Source organism: Pristiophorus japonicus, chromosome 17 (genome assembly GCF_044704955.1).
Source record: "Pristiophorus japonicus isolate sPriJap1 chromosome 17, sPriJap1.hap1, whole genome shotgun sequence".
Taxonomy (NCBI): Eukaryota; Metazoa; Chordata; class Chondrichthyes; family Pristiophoridae; genus Pristiophorus; species Pristiophorus japonicus.
This window is the reverse complement of record NC_091993.1, coordinates 14589018-14609959: the sequence shown is the minus strand read 5'-3', so window position 1 is coordinate 14609959 and position 20942 is coordinate 14589018. Positions and strand designations below refer to the sequence as shown.

At 43.7% G+C, this 20942-nt stretch overlaps 1 protein-coding gene across 2 annotated transcripts in view; it reads right to left on the bottom strand.

Annotated features, from left to right (window-relative positions):
- The window catches only part of atosa (atos homolog A), a 114960-nt gene extending 94578 nt beyond the window's left edge, over positions 1-20382 (bottom strand). The window contains exon 1 of one of the 2 annotated variants that reach the window (XR_011587440.1): positions 19981-20382. Coding sequence is in view for 1 of the 2 variants with exons in the window: in XM_070858406.1 (XP_070714507.1) it covers positions 19981-19996 (16 nt within the window). In the remaining variant the exon portion in view is untranslated. The remainder of the gene's footprint in view (positions 1-19980) is intronic. The other variant, XM_070858406.1, reaches the window with a different exon arrangement.
- Between the last annotated feature and the right edge of the window lie 560 nt (positions 20383-20942).

Genomic DNA, 20942 nt, shown 5'->3' with positions numbered 1-20942 from the left:
GTTGAGGGCACTGGTGACTTTGACAGCCCACCCGCTCCTCTGGGCTGCAGATCTTGCTCCAGCAATGCACAAATGGCTGCGATGACCTGGAGAGATAGCCTGAGCCTCCTTTGGCACTGCTGCTCAGTCAGGTTGCGGAAGCTTATCCTCTGCCTGCATAACCTGTGTTTGGGGTATCATCTCTGGTGCAATGCAGCCCTGCGTTGATGCCCTCTGTCCTGTGCAGCATCAGGTTGTTGAGAAGGAGTTGTTGGTGCTGGGGCTTCTCGTGGTCTGATTCTGAGGACTAAGGTGAGGCAGCATAGATGGCATCCATGCTGATGGAATAGATGGCAGGTCAAGTAGAGATAACAGAAGCAATCTGTCAATGGATGGTGAATTCTAACTATGAGGTGACAATGGATGGTGAATTTGCTGGAAACACTTGCAGCCTGTAGAAAGTTAAATCTGTGTTGGCAATGCAGTTAAAAACAGCTTCTGCCGGAGGAAAGTGATCAGCTGTGAGGTGGGAGTTTTTAATTGTACTTTCCATGCTGTGCACTGATCAGCTGGATCAATGGCCATTCAACTTACGCCTCAGGTTGACAGACGTGGTTCCGAGTGGCATGATTCCTGTGTTCATCCAGTGAAATTTGAAAGGTAATGTTAAAAAGACTCGTATTTAAATGACTTAAATCAGATCGCCCGCCTCTGCCATTCGGGTCGCTGCCGCGCCAGCAAACGTACCCGAGGGAAAGGTGCGTGGGGGTGGGATGATGGCGGGTTACCGACCCACTGCAAGATTTTGCAAATTTCCCATCCGACCCACCTGCAATCACGCCCGCAGAAAATTCCTGCCTGAAACCTTTAAAGTTAATCCTGCATTTTTCCCCCAATGAAAGTCAACGAGGTAAGAATGATTAAGGCTGTAATCTAATCATGGTTCATATGATGACTGTAAACCACTCAATAGAAAGGGTCTTGAATGGTACAGTGTTTTACAACACGGTCCTTTCAATCTGGAACCTCAGTTCAAAGCCACTGCACACTGGAGGGATTAAAAATCATCTTCTGGTTGTAAAAATCTTAATCAAGACCCTCTCCGATGGTTCTACTAATTTACCAGATCAGCCATACGGGCAAGGAATTTCAGGTTCAATCCCAGGTCTGTGAGGAGTTAGTTCACCTCATCTGAAGGCAGTTGTAAAAAAGTGCCCTTGGGTTGGAGAAGAAGGAAAAAAAAATCAACCCAGATTTTCCTGCTGGAAAAGTGCATGCGTGAATGTAAGAATCAAAATTTGCTATGATGGCCTTCACAATGAAATTAAGTATCAAGACTCGTATGAAAAATGGCCATTTGGGGAAAGTACCAGATGGCACTTGGTGCCTATAGAACCATACTGAAGCAAGGAGTCAATAGAAGAGAGCAGGGATTGGCAAGCGAAAAAAAGGATCGAACTGAAAATGGGCCCAGGTCCTGGTGAAGCATACCCATAACACAAATCTACCAGTAAATTGGCAGTGGCTGTTTGGGAAATGGAGTACAGGGTATAGTTACGATAAATTATTTGGATTAACTACTTATACCTGGCCTGGGAATGCTTGAAGGCAGAGTATTCAAGGAAAGTTGCTCTATTTCTGTGTCTTCATTGCTGATTAGTTCATGAACTATTCAAGTGCTTGACTTCATCTGAACCCCTTAATGAGACTACTCCCACGTACTAAATCTGGGTTATCCATTATTCTCTATTTCAGGAATCCACTGTGATGTCACTGCGATTATCGGATAGGATATCAACAGGGGAAAAAAGTCCAAATAAACAGGCTAGTTAACTCATGGAGATAAGCATGGACATGACTAATGAGTTAGAAGGAGAATTTTATTCAATGGCCTACAGGCAAAAAGAAAAAACACAAACAGGACTCTAAATTCAGAAACCCATTCTCTACCAAAAAAAGTGAAAGATCATAGATCAAAAAAACCTTATCAAATCAAGTGACTATGGCATGCATTTTCCACTACAATTTGTGTTAAAAGCTTTGAAGCCAACTCAATAATCATTGGCCAAAATCTTTGAGACTTTGGAAGAGCAGTGCAATCATGGTGGTCACATATAACTGGATGAATCCAGTTTAATCACCCATTTAATTTTGAGATCAAAGAAGTTGCAGTACCAGTCTGGCAAAGACACTAAAGTTGTAATTCATCAGAAGCGCCATAGTAACAGCTGCATAGCTGACCGCAAACGACTGAAGTGCTGAAACTGCAAGTCTGTTTGACTATTGAAATACATTAAGTAAAACATCACTAAAGTCTTCATTAGAGGGACTATTTGCTTCTTTTGCTCGATGCAGTCTTTTTATGAAGTCAAAACTTAAAATTCAAATAAAACATACATTCTGCTATATTTTACATTATGAAATCAAACGTAAATGTTATTTTATACGTTATCAACATCTTAAGGAATAAAGTTATATCACAGCGTCAGCTATGGCTCAGCAGATAGCACTCTCGCCTCTGAGTCAGAAGGCTGAGTTTAAGTACCACTCCAGAGACTTGAGCACAAAATCTATGCTGACACTCCAGTGCAATACTGAGGGAATGATGCACTGTCAGAGGTGCCGTCTTTCGGATGAGACGTTAAACCGAGGCCCCGTCTGCCCTCAGGTGGATGTAAAAGATCCTATGGTACTATTTCAAAGAAGAGCAGGGGAGTTATCCCTGTGTCCTGGCCAATATTTGTCCTTTAATCAACATAGCAAAAAAACAGATTATGTGCTCATTATCACATTGCTGTTTGTGGGAGCTTGTTTGTGCGCAAAGTGGCTGCCACGTTTCCTACATTACAACAATGACTACATTCCAAAAGTACTTCATTGGCTGTAAAGCGCTTCGAGACGTCCAAAAGCCATGAAAGGCGCTATATAAATCCAAGTCTTTTTTTCTTTTTACAGATTTCTCAATTTCTATGATACCATTAGATTGCCTTCTTTATGCAGGTAATTGTGCTATGGGACATCAAATCCTTTGATAGACAGGAAGCTGTGGTGCAGCCACTTCTGCCAAAGAATTTAACACAAGAAATCTTTTGCCATGCTTTGTACTTGACTAAAAAAGAATTAAGAACTCAGAAAAGCACCAGCAGTGTTGGCTGACTGTTCCTAGTACAAATGCTTACTGTGCATGTTCCAACAGGAGGTGCAACAGAACAGGGCTCCCTCAGACTTGCCAGCTCTTACAAGAACTGATTAGAAGTTCCATGTAACAACATACTTTTGAGGTCTAATATTTTTAACATTACACATGCGACTAATCAAGAAATGGTACTGTTTGACCTTTTAATTTCTTCAAATTGTGTACTTTTCAAAACTTTGAGTTTTCATAATTGTTTACATTGCTAGGAATGCATCTCAGCTTTATAATTTTTAAAGTGCACAAAAAAATGTAATTAAAAGGCACATCTAAAGCAAAATGGGTCCTTGATCAGCATGGCAGAAAATATTTTTTTGTGCTTCCTGTAAATTAACAAAATGTAAAATGTCACATTTTTAGTTCAGCTATGAAGATAGGATAACCCCATCTGAAAGGGATGTCATGGCTGAAAGAGTTCTAATGATTCATTTCCCATGTGTTCCTTTGAACAATCTGCGTTATCATTTCAAGCTAAGATTTTAAAATTACTCAACCATTAAGAACAAAGTTGCATTTATATAGTGCCTTTCATATTCTCACAATGTCCCAAAGCATTTCACAGTCAATGAATAACATTTGAAGTGCAATCGCTGTTGTTTTGTAGTCAAATCATCATCATAGGCAGTCCCTTGAAATCGAGGAAGACTTGCTTCCACTCAACAGGAGTTCTTAGTAGCTGAACAGTCCAACACAAGAACCACAGTCTCTGTCATCGGTGGGGCAGAGAGTCGTTGAGGGAAGAGGTGGGTGGGACTGGTTTGCCGCATGCTCTTTCCACTGTCTACGTAAGAACATAAGAATTTGGAACAGGAGTAGGCCATCTAGCCCCTCGAACCTGCTCCGCCACTCAAGATCATGGCTGATTTGGCCGTGGACTCAGCTCCACTTACCCGCCCGCTCCCCATAACCCTTAATTCCCTTATTGGTTAAAAATCTATCTATCTGTGATTTGAATACATTCAATGAACTAGCCTCAACTGCTTCCCTGGGCAGAAAATTCCACAGATTCACAACCCTCTGGGAGAAGAAATTCCTTCTCAACTCGATTTTAAATTGGCTCCCCCATATTTTGAGGCTGTGCCCCTTAGTTCTAGTCTCCCCGACCAGTGGAAACAACCTCTCTGCCTCTATCTTGTCCATCCCTTTCATTATTTTAAATGTTTCTATAAGATCACCCCTCATCCTTCTGAACTCCAACAAGTAAAGACCCTGTCTACTCAATCTATCATCATAAGGTAACCCCCTCATCTCCGAAATCAGCCTAATGAATCGTCTCTGTACCCCCTCCAAAGCTAGTATATCCTTCCTTAAGTAAGGTGACCAAAACTGCACGCAGTACTCCAGGTGCGGCCTCACCAATACCCTGTACAGTTGCAGCAGGACCTCCCTGCTTTTGTACTCCATCCCTCTCGCAATGAAGGCCAACATTCCATTCGCCTTCCTGATTACCTGCTGCACCTGCAAACTAACTTTTTGGGACCCCCCAGGTCCCTCTGCACCACAGCATGTTGTAATTTCTCCCCATTCAAATAATATTCCCTTTTACTGTTTTTTTTCCCCCAAGGTGGATGACCTCACATTTTCCGACATTGTATTCCATCTGCCAAACCTTAGCCCATTCGCTTAATATATCTAAATCTCTTTGCAGCCTCTCTGTGTCCTCTACACAACCCGCTTTCCCACTAATCTTTGTGTCATCTGCAAATTTTGTTGCACTACACTCTGACCCCGCTTCCAGGTCATCTATGTATATTGTAAACAGTTGTGGTCCCAGCACCGATCCCTGTGGCACACCACTAACCACTGATTTCCAATCCGAAAAGGACCCATTTATCCCGACTCTCTGCTTTCTGTTAGCCAGCCAATTCTCGATCCATGCTAATACATTTCCTCTGACTCCGCGTACCTTTATCTTCTGCAATAATCTTGTGTGTGGCACCTTATCGAATGCCTTTTGGAAATCTAAATACACCGCATCCATCGGTACACCTCTATCCACCATGCTCATTATATCCTCAAAGAATTCCAGTAAATTAGTTAAACATGATTTCCCCTTCATGAATCCATGTTGCATCTGCTTGATTGCACTATTCCTATCTAGATGTCCTGCTATTTCTTCCTTAATGATAGCTTCAAGCATTTTCCCCACTACAGATGTTAAACTAACCGGCCTATAGTTACCTGCCTTTTTTTAAACAGAGGCGTTACATTAGCTGCTTTCCAATTCGCTGGTACCTCCCCAGAGACCAGAGAATTTTGGTAGATTATAATGAATGGATCTGCTATAACTTCCACCATCTCTTTTAATACCCTGGGATGCATTTCATCAGGACCAGGAGACTTGTCTACCTTGAGTCCCATTAGCCTGTCCAGCACTACCTCCCTAGTGACAGTGATTGTCTCAAGGTCCTCCCTTCCCACATTCCCGTGACCAGCAATTTTTGGCATGGTTTTTGTCTCTTCCACTGTGAAGACCGAAGCAAAATAATTGTTTAAGGTCTCAGCCATTTCCACATTTCCCATTATTAAATCCCCCTTCTCATCTTCTAAGGACCTGCGCTTGATTTGTGCACGCTCTCGGCGACGAGACTCGAGGTGCTCAGCGCCCTCCCGGATGCACTTCCTCCACTTAGGGCGGTCTTTGGCCAGGATCTCCCAGGTGTCAGTGGGGATGTTGTACTTTATCAGGGAAGCTTTGAGGGAGTCCTTGTAAAGTTTCCGCTGCCCACCTTTGGCTCATTTGCCGTGAAGGAGTTCAGAGTAAAGCACTTGCATTGGGAGTCTCGTGTCAGGCATGTGAACTATGTGGCCTGCCTAGCAGAGCTGATCAAGTGTGGTCAGTGCTTCGATGCTGGGGATGTTGGCCTGGTCGAGGACGCTAATGCGTCTGTCCTCCCAAGGGATTTGTAGTATCTTGCGGAGACATCGTTGGTGATAATTCTCCAGCGACTTGAGGTTCTACCATACATGGTCCATGTTTCTGAGCCACACAAGAGGGCGGTTATTACTACAGCCCTGTAGACCATGAGCTTGGTGGCAGTTGAGCGCCTGGTCTTCAAACGCTCTTTTCCTCAGGCCGACGAAGGCTGCACTGGGGCACTGGAGGCGGTGTTGGATCTCGTCGTCAATGCCTGCTCTTGTTGATAGGAGGCTCCCGAGATATGGGAAGTGGTCCACGTTGTCCAGGGCCGCGCCGTGGATCTTGATGACTAGGGGACAGTGCTGTGCGAAGGACAGGCTGGTGGAGGTCCTTTGTCTTGCTGATGTTTAGCGTAAGGCCCATGCTTTAGTACGCCTCAGTAAATACGTCGACTCTGTTCAGAAGTTCAGCCTCTGTATGTGCTCAGACGCAGGTGTCGTCCGCGTACTGTAGCTCGATGACAGAGGTTGGGGTGGTCTTGGATCTGGCCTGGAGACAGCGTAGGTTGAACAGCTTCCCACTGGTTCTGTAGTTTAGTTCCACTCCAGCGGGGAGCTTGTCGACTATGAGGTGGTGCATGGCAGCAAAGAAGATTGAGAAGAGGGTTGGGGTGATGACGCAGCGCTGTTTGACCTCGGTCCGGACGTGGATTGGTTCTGTAATGGATCCGCTGGTAAGGATCACGGCCTGTATGTCGTCGTGGAGCAGGAGGAGATTGGTGATGAACTTTTGGGGGCATCCGAAACGGGAGGAGAACGCTCCATAGACCCTCGCGGTTGACAAGTGTCAAAGGTCTTTGTAAGGCCACAAACTGAAGACAAATATATGCCAGCCAATTTGCCCATAGCAAGATCCCATAAATAGCATTGAGATAAATAACCAGTTAATCGGTCTTGGTCGTACTGGTTGAGGAATAAATAGTGGTCAGGACACCATGAAAGAAATTTATATAGCGCTGTTCACAACCTCAGGACATCCCAAAGTGCTTTACTGCCAATTAAGTACTTTTGAAGTGTAGTCACTGTTGTAATGTAGAAAATTAGAACTCCCTTGCACTTTGGACAATGCCATAGAATCATTTACATCTAACCAAACAGGCTGACAGGGCCTTGGTTTAACGTCTTATCCAAAAAGTAGCATCTTTGACAACACAGTACTTTAATACCGCAATGAGGTATCAGCCTAGATTATGTGCTGAAGTCCTGGAATAGGGCCTGAACCCAATAAGTCTTAAACTGGTCTCGGATTGATTTGTAATTAAGTTTAGTGTCATCATCTCTTGAGCAATCCAGTTCCAGCACCATTGTCAGCTGAACACAAATAAAAACTAATTGCAATGCTGCGATTTAGTGATATCATTAATTACAGTGACATTGTCCTTTTATACAAATTAGTATTAATTCTTGGAAGAAACAGCTATGAAGACACATTAAGATACTGGCCTCTTCAAGCTTGTAACTTTTTGAACATTTCCTATATTCTTAACTCTGAAGCTCATGTTGACTTGCCTACATTTTTTTTGCATAAATGCTGACATGAATACACACATACTGCAATGCTAAATTTTTAACTGGGCTCAATGCGATTGCAAATCAGGTTACATGAATAAAACAATCAAACATTTATTTGTTTTATATGGTGACTTCGAATTAATTTTTCTCATCGGTCACCTATCCTGAGCAGAGATGAATGCATTACTTCTACACAGCGTTGCTATCAATGGTCTGCAGTCTTGCTGGTGAAAACAGCAGTGAAATTTTGGAAACAGCTCATCAGTATCGACAACTTCACATGGAAGGATTGTAAGTGGTTGCAGCGGATTTGAAATGTTTCAGTGTCTTCAATAATACACTTTGTCCAGTGCTTAAACAGTACATGCTTTATACATATGTTGGTACCTCAAGCCACACCATACAAAATAACTCCAGCATTATGGTTATTAAAAATAAATTGCAGGGGATGTGGTCTGCCTCCATCTTGACTTCAGCTAAACAAACTGTTTGATTACAAGCAGGAAATTTGACATGCAAGCCAAAACCTCAGAACCACCGCCCCTTTAAGTAGCTATAGAGTAGCTACTGTCAGACTTGGTTAGTAAAGGTGTAATGTTCTCAATATTTGCTGAAACCAGATGAAGCATGAAATAGTGTTAATAAATCAATGAATTGAAGTTACTGTAATTGGGACTAGTTAATGGGAAAAATCTAGTTACAAGGGATAATCTCTCCTGAACCCACTGATTCCCACTACAGTTAAAACAATATTGGGGGTGAAGAAAAGACAAACTGTGCACTGTATTCTATTGTAACTATTTTTTTGCATTCTAGCAGAGACTGCAGACTTCCATTTGCGAACACACTGGTGCATATCTCCCCCCTTCCCTTAATAGAATTGCTATACCTATACTTGTAAACATACTGCCCAAATAGGAGCATACTGTTATCTACATGACCTTCACAGCACAATAATCTTCACAGCTGCCTAAACAGCAGGAAGTGACGTTATGAAGACAGACACACACTAAGTTGTTGCTAGGTGGTGAAAGCCATATCCTATTACATTGGGTTAATACATGTCTAAAGGCAGCTGGAATGATTAATACTATGTGATTATAAGCACCAAGTTTTATTATTCATTCAAACTGCCGCTTCCCTTTTAAAATTCAAAGTAACACCAATTTCTTGTGAGTATAGAAGGAAACTGGATACTTGATCATAAATAATTATTGTTCTGAAAGGGGTGGCATGGACAATACTTCTTCTGGCACAGAATTACTGCTCAATACACAATTGCACAGGGTCAACATTCTGTTACACACCCTGCCTTTCAATACACTTCTTTACCCCTACCCCCACCCCCCCCCCCCCCCCCCAACACAAATAGCAGGGATCCTGCAAAACAGCACTCGACTCTTTGTACACAAATAATAAGGTATAATTACACAGCTTAAACCTTGATGCTTTCTAACGATACAGCGTTATATCCATGGAAAATATTGAAAGAATATATCAAACATTTGCTTTTGATAAGTTACATTCTACACCGCAACAAGCGCTAAAGCTTCAGAATCAAAGTGAAGCAGCTGAAAAAACATCTCGATCAGACTCATGTTGAAGTTGTAATTTTTCAGCTGGAGTGAGACTGAACACAAAGGTCCAATAGTTTCTTCGAAAAATGGCAATTCACTTTTTCTTTAAAAGTAAACAGTGAAGGTTAGTCCTTAATAACTGGGTTGATTCTATGTAAAGAAAATTTACAAAGTACAGGCGCTTTCATGGGCCCCTCCCAAACTTTCTTTCGAAAAAAAACACTGAAGAAAATATAACACTTCTCTCTGGAGCTCCTAACCCAGATCCCTCTGCACATCACCTCCCTTACTGCTTTATTAAAAAACTCAAAACTCTCCTCCATGCCTTCAGTTTCCCACCTTGGCCTCAATTTTTCCTTCCTCCCCCCATTTTCAGTGCACAATTTTACTTTTCCTCTTCATAGAATCATAAAATAGAACAGCACAGAAGGAAGCCATTCGGCCCATCGAGTCTGTGCCAGCTCTTTCGAAGAGCGATCCAGTTAGACCCACTCCCTGCTCTTTACCCACATCTCTGCAATTTTTTCTCCTTCCAGTATTTATCAAATTCCCTTCTGAAGGCTCCTATTGAATCTGTATCCACCACCCTAACAGGCAGTGCATTCCAATCCAAATCCTAACCACTCATGTAAAATGTTTTGTTCTCATGTTGCCTCAGGTTCATTGTAAAGCACTCTGAAGTCTTTCCACATGAAGGGCGCTATATAATTGCAAGCTATGTTGATCGTCTGATGTCCAATATGCTAATGTAAAAATGCTATATTTTTACTTATGTTCTTTACATTCCAACAGTGACTACACTTCAAAAGTATTTCATTGGCCATGAAAGTGCTTTGAGACATCCGGTGGTCATGAAAGGCGCTATATAAATGCAAGTCTTTCTTCCTTTCTTTCAACAGCTGAACTCTATAATTAGAGTACCAACTTCAGTTATCTACAAGTTTTGATAATTTAGATCAATTCATTATTTCTAGAACAGTTTGGATATTCAGAATTTGTAACTTTGATTGTTTTCTTTTGTTCTCACTATGGGTGCTACTGGCAGAAACATAACCAGTTACTACCACTGCTTTTTTTTTTGCCCAAAAAATAAAGGGGGGAACTATTACAATTGTGGGGTTGTTTTTGCTGTTTTTCTCCAGCTCAATTGCATTGTTAAATGAGATGCAGGATATCAGGTTAGGGAGATTGGTCCACTTTTTGCAGAGTATCAGCAGCAAATGTTCCCAAGCATACAAAGGGTTAGATGCAGTCTAAAATCTCTTTTACAATGTATTCAATCCATGGGCTCAATTTTGCCCGAGCCCGTTTTCTGGCATATTGCCAGAGTTCCGCCCATTTTCCTAGGCCAGAAATAATTTGCCAAAATTTCCCCGATCTATAATTCGAATTTGATGCCGCGCGGCTTGGGGGGTGGAGCCTGCTGTCTGTACCAAAAAAACAATGCCGCAACTTCTGCGCATGCGCAGGGGGAAAAAATTAAGTTTCTGACATCGATGCAATGGATGCGCATGCACAATACAGCTCGGAGTTGGCAATCGGCCATTTTTAAAGAGGCAGTTGTGTGTGTTACAAGTGCTGCGTGAGAACATTGGAAAAATCGCAGCTGCAGCAGTACAAGATACAACGTGGTGCAAGGACCAAGAATTTCTTACAGGAAGAAGTGGAGGCACTAGTTACTGTGATTGAGATCAGATGGCAGGAGCTGGACACCAACAGAGGTCACATAAAAGTTCCACCCAAAGAAATGAAGAAACGCTGGAACCAAAGTTGCAGAAGATTACTGCGCAATGGTGACCACCACGAGATTTGGAGGTCAGTGTAAAAAGAAGTGGCAGGGCCTTGGCCAAGTAGTTAATGTAAATAATATATTTTTTTTTAATTCAATACAATTGCAATTGTAAATGTGACCAGCTGCATGTTTTCATCTTTGCAGAGGAAAGTGGCAAACAACAAACGAGAAAGAACCCGAACAGGAGGAAGCCCGGCAAATCTGCAGCCAGACACCCTTGGAAGAGAGGGTCGCTGCTTTGATGGGTCCTGCCTGGAAAAAAGCAATCACCACTGCACAAGCTGGGCATACTCGAGGGACTCAAGTCGTGCAAATCCCACAGTCTGGCTTTGCTAAATGAGTACTGCGCGGGCTAGCTATGCTTTGGTTCCTGGGGATGTCTCAGTCAGCTATGCTTAGGTTGATGCAATGTGCTATCATTCATCGTGGTCCTTCAAATCAGCCTGCTGCCTGACCTGCGCTGGGTGAGCCGACTCATGCCACCCACCCTGCCCCCTCCTCTGCTGCTAACCATTTGTCTGTGTTCGGTTATATTTTGCAGAACTTGAGGCCGACCCTGACGATGTCGAAGAAATTTCAGACAAGGACCAGCCTAAACAGGATAACATCTTCGAATCCAACCCTCCAGACCAAGAACATGGGGGTGAGGGGGAGGGAATGGAGCTGGATGAAGCCCCCACTGTTTTACTGACTTTGGAGGAGGTGCCGCTCATTGCGGTGACAGCCCTTTCCGTGACGAGTGGTTTGAGTGCTAGTGGGACATGCCATGGTTTCCCACCTTCCGAGGTTGTGGGTCCCAGTGATGGGGTGCAGCGAGGTACACCCAGGGCCCCACCGTCCCAGTGGTGGGGTACGAGCCACACCTGTGGTAAGGAGAGCTCGACCGCACTCTCCTGAGGTGCAGGATCTAACAAATGTGGTACAGATGATGGTACTGAGTGCGGAGAGCACTGACTTTACCCGATCATTCCTGGACGGCAACAGTGGGATTAGTGATGAGGTACTGGGACTATCAGGAGAAGTGACAGCAATGACACGAGAAATGGGAACGATGTCCGAGACCATCAGTGAAGGAATAGTGACCATGTGGGAGGGAATGTCAGAGGTAGCTAATGTGCTGTTCGTGACCATCAGGGAGGGAATGTCAAAGATAGTGCAAACATTGTCACTGACCATGAGGAAGGGAAAGTTCCAGGTAGTTGAGGCAATTTTGCTCAACATGAGGGAGGGAATGTTGCAGGCTGTTGAGACACTGTTAGGGCACGAGGGACAGCATGTTGGAGATAGCTGCTGCAATAAGGGAACGTGCCCAGAACCCACGCCCATTGACAGAATCAACTGCCACTCCCACTCCAATCCCCACACCAGCCTCTGAAGAGCCCAAACTTGCCGCCTGCCGCCAACGCCCCCCCGTCTTCGAAAGAATAAGCTTGGTACCAAGCCCAGAAACACTGCCACTGCCTATGGGCAGGGGTGGTGGAGTATCCAAGACCAAGCGCAGCGGGAGGTCTTAGAATAAGGTGGAGGAGTGATGGGTGGGTGTAGCCTTTCTTTGCTGCTGCTGCTATTATTGTTACTGTTGTAACTGTTCTCAAATTAAAAGTTTTTTGTAAGTTATATAAATTTACAAGTTTAAAAGTTTAAGTGATCTTAAAGAAAAGTTTGATACAAGAATAATTTTATTAAAGTTAAGTATAAAAGAACTGTTAAAACTTTTGAATAAAACATATTTTACATTAAAACTGAATAATTTCCATTACTTGTTCGATTATTAAAACAACTTTTGAAGCAAAGAATAATAATTTCCATCATTTGTTCCATTAACACAATACAACATTACAGACAGCTCCAAACAGTAAACATGGTCCACGTGGAATAGTTGTCGCTGAGCCCTCAGGCAACAGTAAAGCGTTTACGGATGAGCTGCTGGCGCAAGGCTCGAGCAATTGTTAAAGGGACACGATGGCCTGCCCTCCTCCGCCGTCAAGCTCCAGCCTCATGCCTTTCTCGTACTCGTCGTCATCCTCCTGCTCGTCATCTTCCGCGTCATTATCATCAGCCACTCTCACCGCAGGTGAGTCTTCCACTACCAGGTGCTGCTGCCTCATGATGGCTAAGTTATGCAGCATGCAGCACACAACAGTGAACTGACCGACAATCTCCGGGGGGGGGGGGGGGGTACAGCAAGTAGCCTCTGGAATGGTCCAGGCATCGGAAACAGTGTTTCAAAATGCCAATGGTACTCTCTATGATGCTGCATGTCGCAATGTGCAACATGTTGTATTCACAGGCAGCTTCCATCCAGGTTATGCGTAGCGGCATCATGAGCCAGGTGGCGAGGCCGTACACCTTTGCCATGTTTGGTTAGAGAACTGGTTATCAGATAGGAACCAAAGAGTTAGAATAGCAGGCAGTGACTAGTGGAGTAACGCAGGGTTCAGTGCTGGCACCCCAGCTATTTACAATATACATTAATGATTTAGACAAAGGAATTGAATGTAATATCTCCAAGTTTGCAGATGACATGAAGCTGGGTGGCAGTGTGAGCTGTGAGGAGGATGCTAACAGGCTGCAGGGTGACTTGGACAGGTTAGGTGAGTGGGCAAATGCATGGCAGATGCAGAATATTGTAGATAAATGAGAGATTATCCACTTTGGTGGCAAAAACAGGAAGGCAGAATATTATCTGAATGGTGACAGATTAAGAAAAGGGGATGTGCAACAAGACCTGGGTGTCATGGTACATCAGTTATTGAAAGTTGGCATGCAGGTACAGCAGGTGGTGTAGAAGGCAAATGGCATGTTGGCTTTCATAGAGAGGATTTGAGTATAGGAGCAGGGAGGTCTTACTGCAGTTGTGCAGGGCCTTGGTGAGACCACACCTTGAACATTGTGTACAGTTTTGGTCTCCTAATCTGAGGAACGACATTCTTGCTATTGAGGGAGTGCAGCGAAGGTTCACCAGACTGATTCCCGGGATGGCAGGACTGACATATGAAGAAAGACTGGATCGACAAGGCTTATATTCACTGGAATTTAGAAGAATGAGAGGGGATCTCACAGAAACATAAAATTCTGACGGATTGGACAGGTTAGATGCAGGAAGAATGTTCCCGATGTTGGGGAAGTCCAGAACCAGGGGTCACAGTCTAAGGATAAGGGGTAAGCCATTTAGGACTGAGATGATGAGAAACTTTTTCACTCAAGAGAATTGTGAGCCTGCGGAATTCTTTACCATAGAAGGTTTTTGAGACCAGTTCGTTAAATATATTCAAAAGGGAGTTAGATGTGGCGCTTACAACTAAAGGGATCAAGGGGTATGGAGAGAAAGCAGGAATGGGATACTGAAGTTGCATGATCAGCCATGATCATATTGAATGATGAGCCATGATCATATTGAATGATGGTGCAGGCTCAAAGGGCCGAATGGCGTACTCCTGAACCTATATTCTATGTTTCTATGTCTCCCAGTAGCCAGCTCTGCCCTTCTGTCTGCTGCTGAAACATGGCAGATTTAACGCTGTCGCGTAGTATGAACGCATCATGGGTGCTCCCAAGGTATCTTGTATCAACATGATACGATGCATGTCATACATGAGCTGTACATTAATGGAGTGGAAGCCTTTTCTGATCCTGTACATCTCGGAATCTTCAAAAGGCGCTCGCAAGGCGATGTGGGTACAATCAATGCAGCCACTGTATCCTTGGGAAGCCAACAATCCTGGAGAAGCCCACAGCCCTGTCATGCATTACTTGGTTGGTCATGGGGAACTTTCTGAAGTCATTCCTCCACGCACAGTGCAGCTGTCACCTGGCGAATGCAGACATGTGTTGCATGTTGCATGTTGAGAGATAGCGCACACATCCCCAGTTGTAGCTTGAAAAGAACTGGAGGCATAGAATGCAAGTGCAGCTGTAACCTTCACTTCAACTGACAGCATCAGGAGGACTGCTCTTCTAGGTTGCAGGTCTGCTTTGACCAACTCAGATCTCAGTTACAACTTCTTTGCGGAAACACAGCCTTCTAACACAGTCTGCATCACCTAGGTGGAGGTACGAACACCTGTCTCGATATACCCGAGGTGGGCAAGGCCTCCTACCCAGCACCCTACGAGCTCTAATGTTCCTGATGCGAGGACGTCGAATCAATTGTCTCCTACATAGCACCATGATGTAGAAGGCTCGCACAAGGTATGGCATTGTCAGTATTGCCTCCATAGTTAAATTTTACCTTTGCAAGAAGCTCAAAACGGCAGGAAAGCAGGCAGGACAGGTTCACAGTTACAGTTCGCTCTCCCCAAAGTCTGTATGGATGGACCATATCCAAGGTCTTGTGACTTCTCCTCTCTTTCTCCCCCCTCTCCTTAACTAAACTAATTGCAGTCTTGTGATCTCCCTTTCCTCCTCCTCCTCGCCTCCCCACCCTCCCGACCCCCTACTCATTGCAGTCTTCAGAAGCCTTCCGATCGCACCTCGCTCCCCAGACTCAGTGCAGAGGGCTTCCGATCGGCACCTTGCTCCCTGGGCTCAGTCTGCAGAAGCCTTCCGATCAGCACCTCGCTCTCTCTCCTCCGGGCTTGTTTTCCAGCCGAATCCCGAGCCTGTGTCTGGGCGCGGAGCCAATTCTGCCGGCCAAAACTACGACCCTTCAGCCCTGCTTCAAGACGTTTGGTGGTGGTGTGAGTGAGCATTAAAGAGAGAAAACTTCTGAAATCCAACAAACTTCCATTTACTATGTTGACAGGTTTAAAAAAAAAAGTTTAACTTTATTATTGATTTTTACAGTGTTCTTGACTCTCCAAAATCTTTGATGAAAATAATGGCGTCTTTCAGCGCCAATTTGTCAATGTTCGTTGGTTTTCTTAATTGCACAGAAGGTTTTTCAGGAGTGGCCAGATATGCCGACCTAGGAGAAATTTTTTTTGGCCAAACTGCGAAAAATTATATAAACTGGTACAGACATGAGGGAACTATGTCAAAAAAAAAAACTGGTCTAGAAAAATCGTAACGAAGTCAGTTATGCCGGCGCAAATTACAGGGGGAAACTTTGAAAAAAATAAATACACCAAAAAAGCAGCACGCGCCAATAAAATGGTGCAAATGACCCGGGAAAATTAAGCCCTTAGAATGGAATCTCTACTTCAATGTCACATTAAACCTTCTTTGAGGCCCCTGAATGACTGTCAGTTTAGTATCTATAAGTACAAAAAGGTCCGGATTTTGCAGTAGAAATAATGGTGAGGCTACCGGTGTTCGTTATTATGGAGTAAATCAGACACTAACTTACAGCGTCCGCGCACGCGCAGTTAAACACAGAAATCAGAAAGTTGCTGTCCGAGTTGTCCTGCTCCTCTACAAGCTTTGCTACACCGGTACCTCACCAAGACATTCGGCATTAAAACACATGAAGAGTGTGAAGTTGTTGTACTTACCAACTAGATACTCACTAATCACGCCAAAAAAGGTTAGGGCTTGTGCATTCAAGTGTTCATTGAATTTTTAACAGCGTGCTAACTCTTAATTACTGCCAAACCTCTTTGGCATTAAAAATTTATTTTTACAAATGCGGAGTCTCATTCTTTCAGATTTTAATTAATGTTGGAGATTTTTTTAATTTAAAATAGTTTTTAAAACTTTTTCTTTGTCTCTCTCAATTAATCCTATCTTTCTTTCCCCCTCTTTATTTCACTTTCCGTACATAATTTTACATTTAATTAAATATTCTAATTTATATTTCCTGGTTTAGACTCCGTGTCCCAGGTGAGGATTCTTCGATCTGATTGGTTGAAGTGACACGCTCTTGTTTGCCCTGTTCACACAGATTCACAGATCCTCTGTAGAGGGCGCCACACTGAACAGCTCTCTAATTACCCTACGTTGCTGTGCAAAAGCCCATTGAAAGTCTGTGGACAGCTGCAAGCGTAATGGATGGCAAGCGCTGTTCATTCGCCGCCAATTGAAAAATCAAGGCCAATTTGTTTTTATATTACACACATCCACTTGGAATTGGGCTGAGACTGCCAAACTCATTTCACACAGGACACTTAATTAGCAAAGTGGGGACTATTATTTCATTAACCTGGAGGTTAAAAAGCGATATAGCCTATCCAATAATTGCTGTTGACCAAATTAGTTGAATTGAACTTTTAGAACTTTGAAAAATTCAACTGTAACATGATTGTGTTTAGATTTTATTCCAGGAATAAGAGTTCCGGAAGTAGTAGGGGTGTATTTTTAATTCTCCCCTATTTTTCATTTCATTTCTTCCGCCTTCTGTTAAAAAGTATCCACACTTTTAGTATTAATAGTATTTATAGTATTAGCACTTTTAGTATTAATAGTACTGATCACCTTTATAGTAGGAGCACTTTTAGTATTAATAGGACTAATAGTATTTATAGTATTAACTCTTTTAGTATTAATACAAATAGTATTTATAGTATTAACACTTTTAGTATTAATAGTACTAATAAAATTGCACTATTCCATAGCTGAAAAAGTAGATATGCCTCCCTCTTCCAGGCTTCTGTCAATGTCACTCGAACCACCCATCAGTTCCTCGAGGGTAAACAGCTTGAAAGTGATGCTTCCTGCCATCACTTCCTGAGGATATGTCCAACCTTCGCTTAGCACCTCCACTGATGGGACAGCCAACATCTTGGAGCTCATTGTATAGGAAAGGTGCCAGTGTGCTGCCCTCAGAACAGGTCTGTTCCAAATGATGGATTTTGCTGGATCAGATTGTTCCACAAACCTTGCTAAACACAAGTGATCACATGCTCACTTTTGAGAGTTGAGAACAGATCAGAGTTAGTTCATTAGAACATACTTGTAGCATCTTTCTCACTTATACATGTGGTAGAGAATTGGTAATGAGATGACCAGCAAAACAAATGATAGCAATCACCCAGTAAAGCTGCGGGATCACCCAGAATCATGCTCATTTTCACAATAAAAGGAAAATTTAAGGACAAAGGATTATTACATACATGCAGATATAAAATGGTCAGTCACTTTTTATAGCAAGATTTATGAATGTTTCCTTTTGAAACCAATCAAATCATATTCTACAGCTACCATGTCATATTCTTTAAGCTCAGTTTTATGTTTTCATTGCCAAATTTGTGTAAACATACTTAAAACGCCTTAAGCACACTGGATTAGCACTTTGAGGTCAAAAGTTCATGAAGCCTCTCTAATTATCAGACATTTTAGACTGTCTTCCTGGCTAGCAGTGTACAATCAGAACTCATTAGTCCACTGAAAGTCACTTTACTTTCTGACTTAAAGTAGAATAATAAACCCCTCTACACTATCTCAAATATATTAGTCCAGCTAAGCACAATTTAATCAATTATTTCTGAATATTAAACCTCCATAAACTTGAGCTCATCCAAAAATCTGCTGCTTGTATCCTATTTTGCACCAAGACCCACTCACCCGTCACCCCTGTGCTCGCTGACCGACATTGGCTCACGGCCTACCAACGCCTCAAACAACACAGTTGTCTCTATACATGTAAATAGTCTTGCATAAAAACAGCTGTTAGTTGTTTCAGATGCCTAGGAAGCCACAGCAGGTGGTGTGGACTACATAGTAAAAATGACTGTTAAAGGGCAATAAGTGTATGAAGGGGGGGGGGGGGGGGAAAGAGTAATTGCTCTCCCTCCTTGTCCATCCTATCATATCTTTCTTATAAACATAGTCCTATATATATATATATATCAGTAATCATCAGTTAAAAGGCTCTTCCATACTTCCAGTAGACACAGACCAGCATTTCAGTTGAATGACATCAGGTAGTGGATCCTCACAATGCAAGTCTTGTAGTCATCACTGAGGACCACACAGACTGTTGACAAATAAAACAGGAAATATGTGCTTCTGCTTAAAGCAGTCCTTCCAAATGTTGCAATCTTCTTAGCTTTCATCAGCTTACCGATTCACAGAAAAATGTCTTTTCAGTTCGATCCAATTCCCCCCCCAGAATTTTAGCACACCAGATGGGAAAAATCGCAGAGTTGGATGTTATTCACTTAAAAAAATATATAAAACCACCTCACAAACATCTCAAGTCTGACTCAGATCAAAATCACAATATACAATCGCCACTTTGGCAATCATTATTTTGCAAAATTATTGTGCAAAGTGTCCGGTACCTCGGTTTGGTTTCAGTTGGCATCATTTTTAAATCAATTGTTAAGGGGTGGGGAGGAGAGCACGCGTTTTCAATGCTAAACATTATCCCATGTAGTTGAGAGACAAGGCAAATGTTATATTTTTCTCCTATTTATTAGATTTAAAAAAAATCATAGTCCCTCACATGCCGTTCCAGTCAAGTTTCAAAGTCACTCAGTTAATGCTAGCTGTAGGTCTGGCAACAAATGGCTCCAGTGAGGTGTACTCAGCTGGCACTGAAATTTAAAACTACTGACATCTGCAGGGCACATTCAAACCAAAGGATCGGGTCTTCAATTAACAAGGATTCTTCAAATCTAGTTGCTCAAAAAGAAAAACTGGGTGGGACACGACAGTGATCAAAACTTTGCAGTGGCAATACTTCCTGCAGCAACAGTTTCCCTTTAAATGACAGTCATGATGCAAGAGCAGTGCAAATATGACTCTCTTCCATGTACAGTCCTGACACCGATCGGAGTGTTTATTAAATTTTCATTGAGTAACTCTGCACAGGCTTGTCAAAGCGATTCTTTCTGTAGACGCGTAGCCACCGTGCATCGCAGTATTTTAAATAGCTGAAGAACTCAAAAGTGTTTTTTAAAAAAAAACGGGACCCAACAGCTTACCAAAATGTTCAGAGAAGTTTCCTTCCCAGTTCAATCCAATTCCTCCCCAAACTTCAGCACATCAGTTGCAGAGTTGGGTTATTATTCAAATATACATATTACAGAAAAATAAACTCGCCTCACACCCGAAACAGCTCAACTTTCCCCTCAAATCAAGATGCAAATCACCATTGTGATAAAGAGTTGTGGAAAATGCCCACTTACCTCGGTCGGACTTCATGGTCGGCGGTGGCGGCCAGCCCCTCGGCCGTCGTCCCCGCTCCTCCCGAATTGTCGAGCCCGGATCTCTCGCAGCTCCGAGCCGGTGAAGGGGAGGGAAGGAAGGATTCGGGGGGGGGGGTGGGGGGGTGGGGGAGGCCGAGGGAGCAAACCAACCTCCTCCTCCTCCTGCTCCTGCTCCTGCTCCCTCGCCGCCCCGGACTCCAACAAGGCAAAACAAGCTGCCGCCGCCGCCGCGCTTCACCGCCAAGATGTCATGGGTCTGGGGCCCCCGGGTGTTGCTAGCGAACAGCAGCCTGGATGTGGTGTGTGAGGAGAAAGGGTGGTGTTTTGTTGCTGCCGTGTGACAGTGCGGGTTGCCCCCAGCGGCAGCCCGCACCACCCACCCCCCCCACACACCCCACACCACGGCCTGTCTGACTGACTGTCCCACTGTCTGTCACTCTGCCGCCTCCATGTTGTCAAAACACCAAACTCTGAGCGTCTCTTCTCCACCCCCCGCCCCCACCCCTCAACCAACACCGTCGGCGCGGTCACGTGTCCCAACAACGATCTCTCTCTCTCTCTCTCTCCCCCCCCCCCTTCTGACGTCAGCGCGCCTCACTTCCGCTCCTCTCGCACACATTCTCGCCGCGTCACCATAGCAACGGGCCCGGTGCCGCTTCAGGGACCTGCCGCTCCTCGCTCAGGTAACAGGCTTCGACCACGATTTTGAAAAACTCTTTGCATTTATATAGCGCCTTTCACCACCACCTGACGTCCCCAAAGCGCTTTGCAGCCAATGGAAGCACTTTTTGGAGAGTCACACACCATCACAGGCAGTCCCTGGTATCGAGGATGACTTGCTTCCACGCCAAAAAGGGATGAGTTCACCGGTGTTTCAATGAAGGACCTAATATTCCAGATCCCGAACTACACCCTGAAGGGTGAAAGATGCCTGTGCGTGG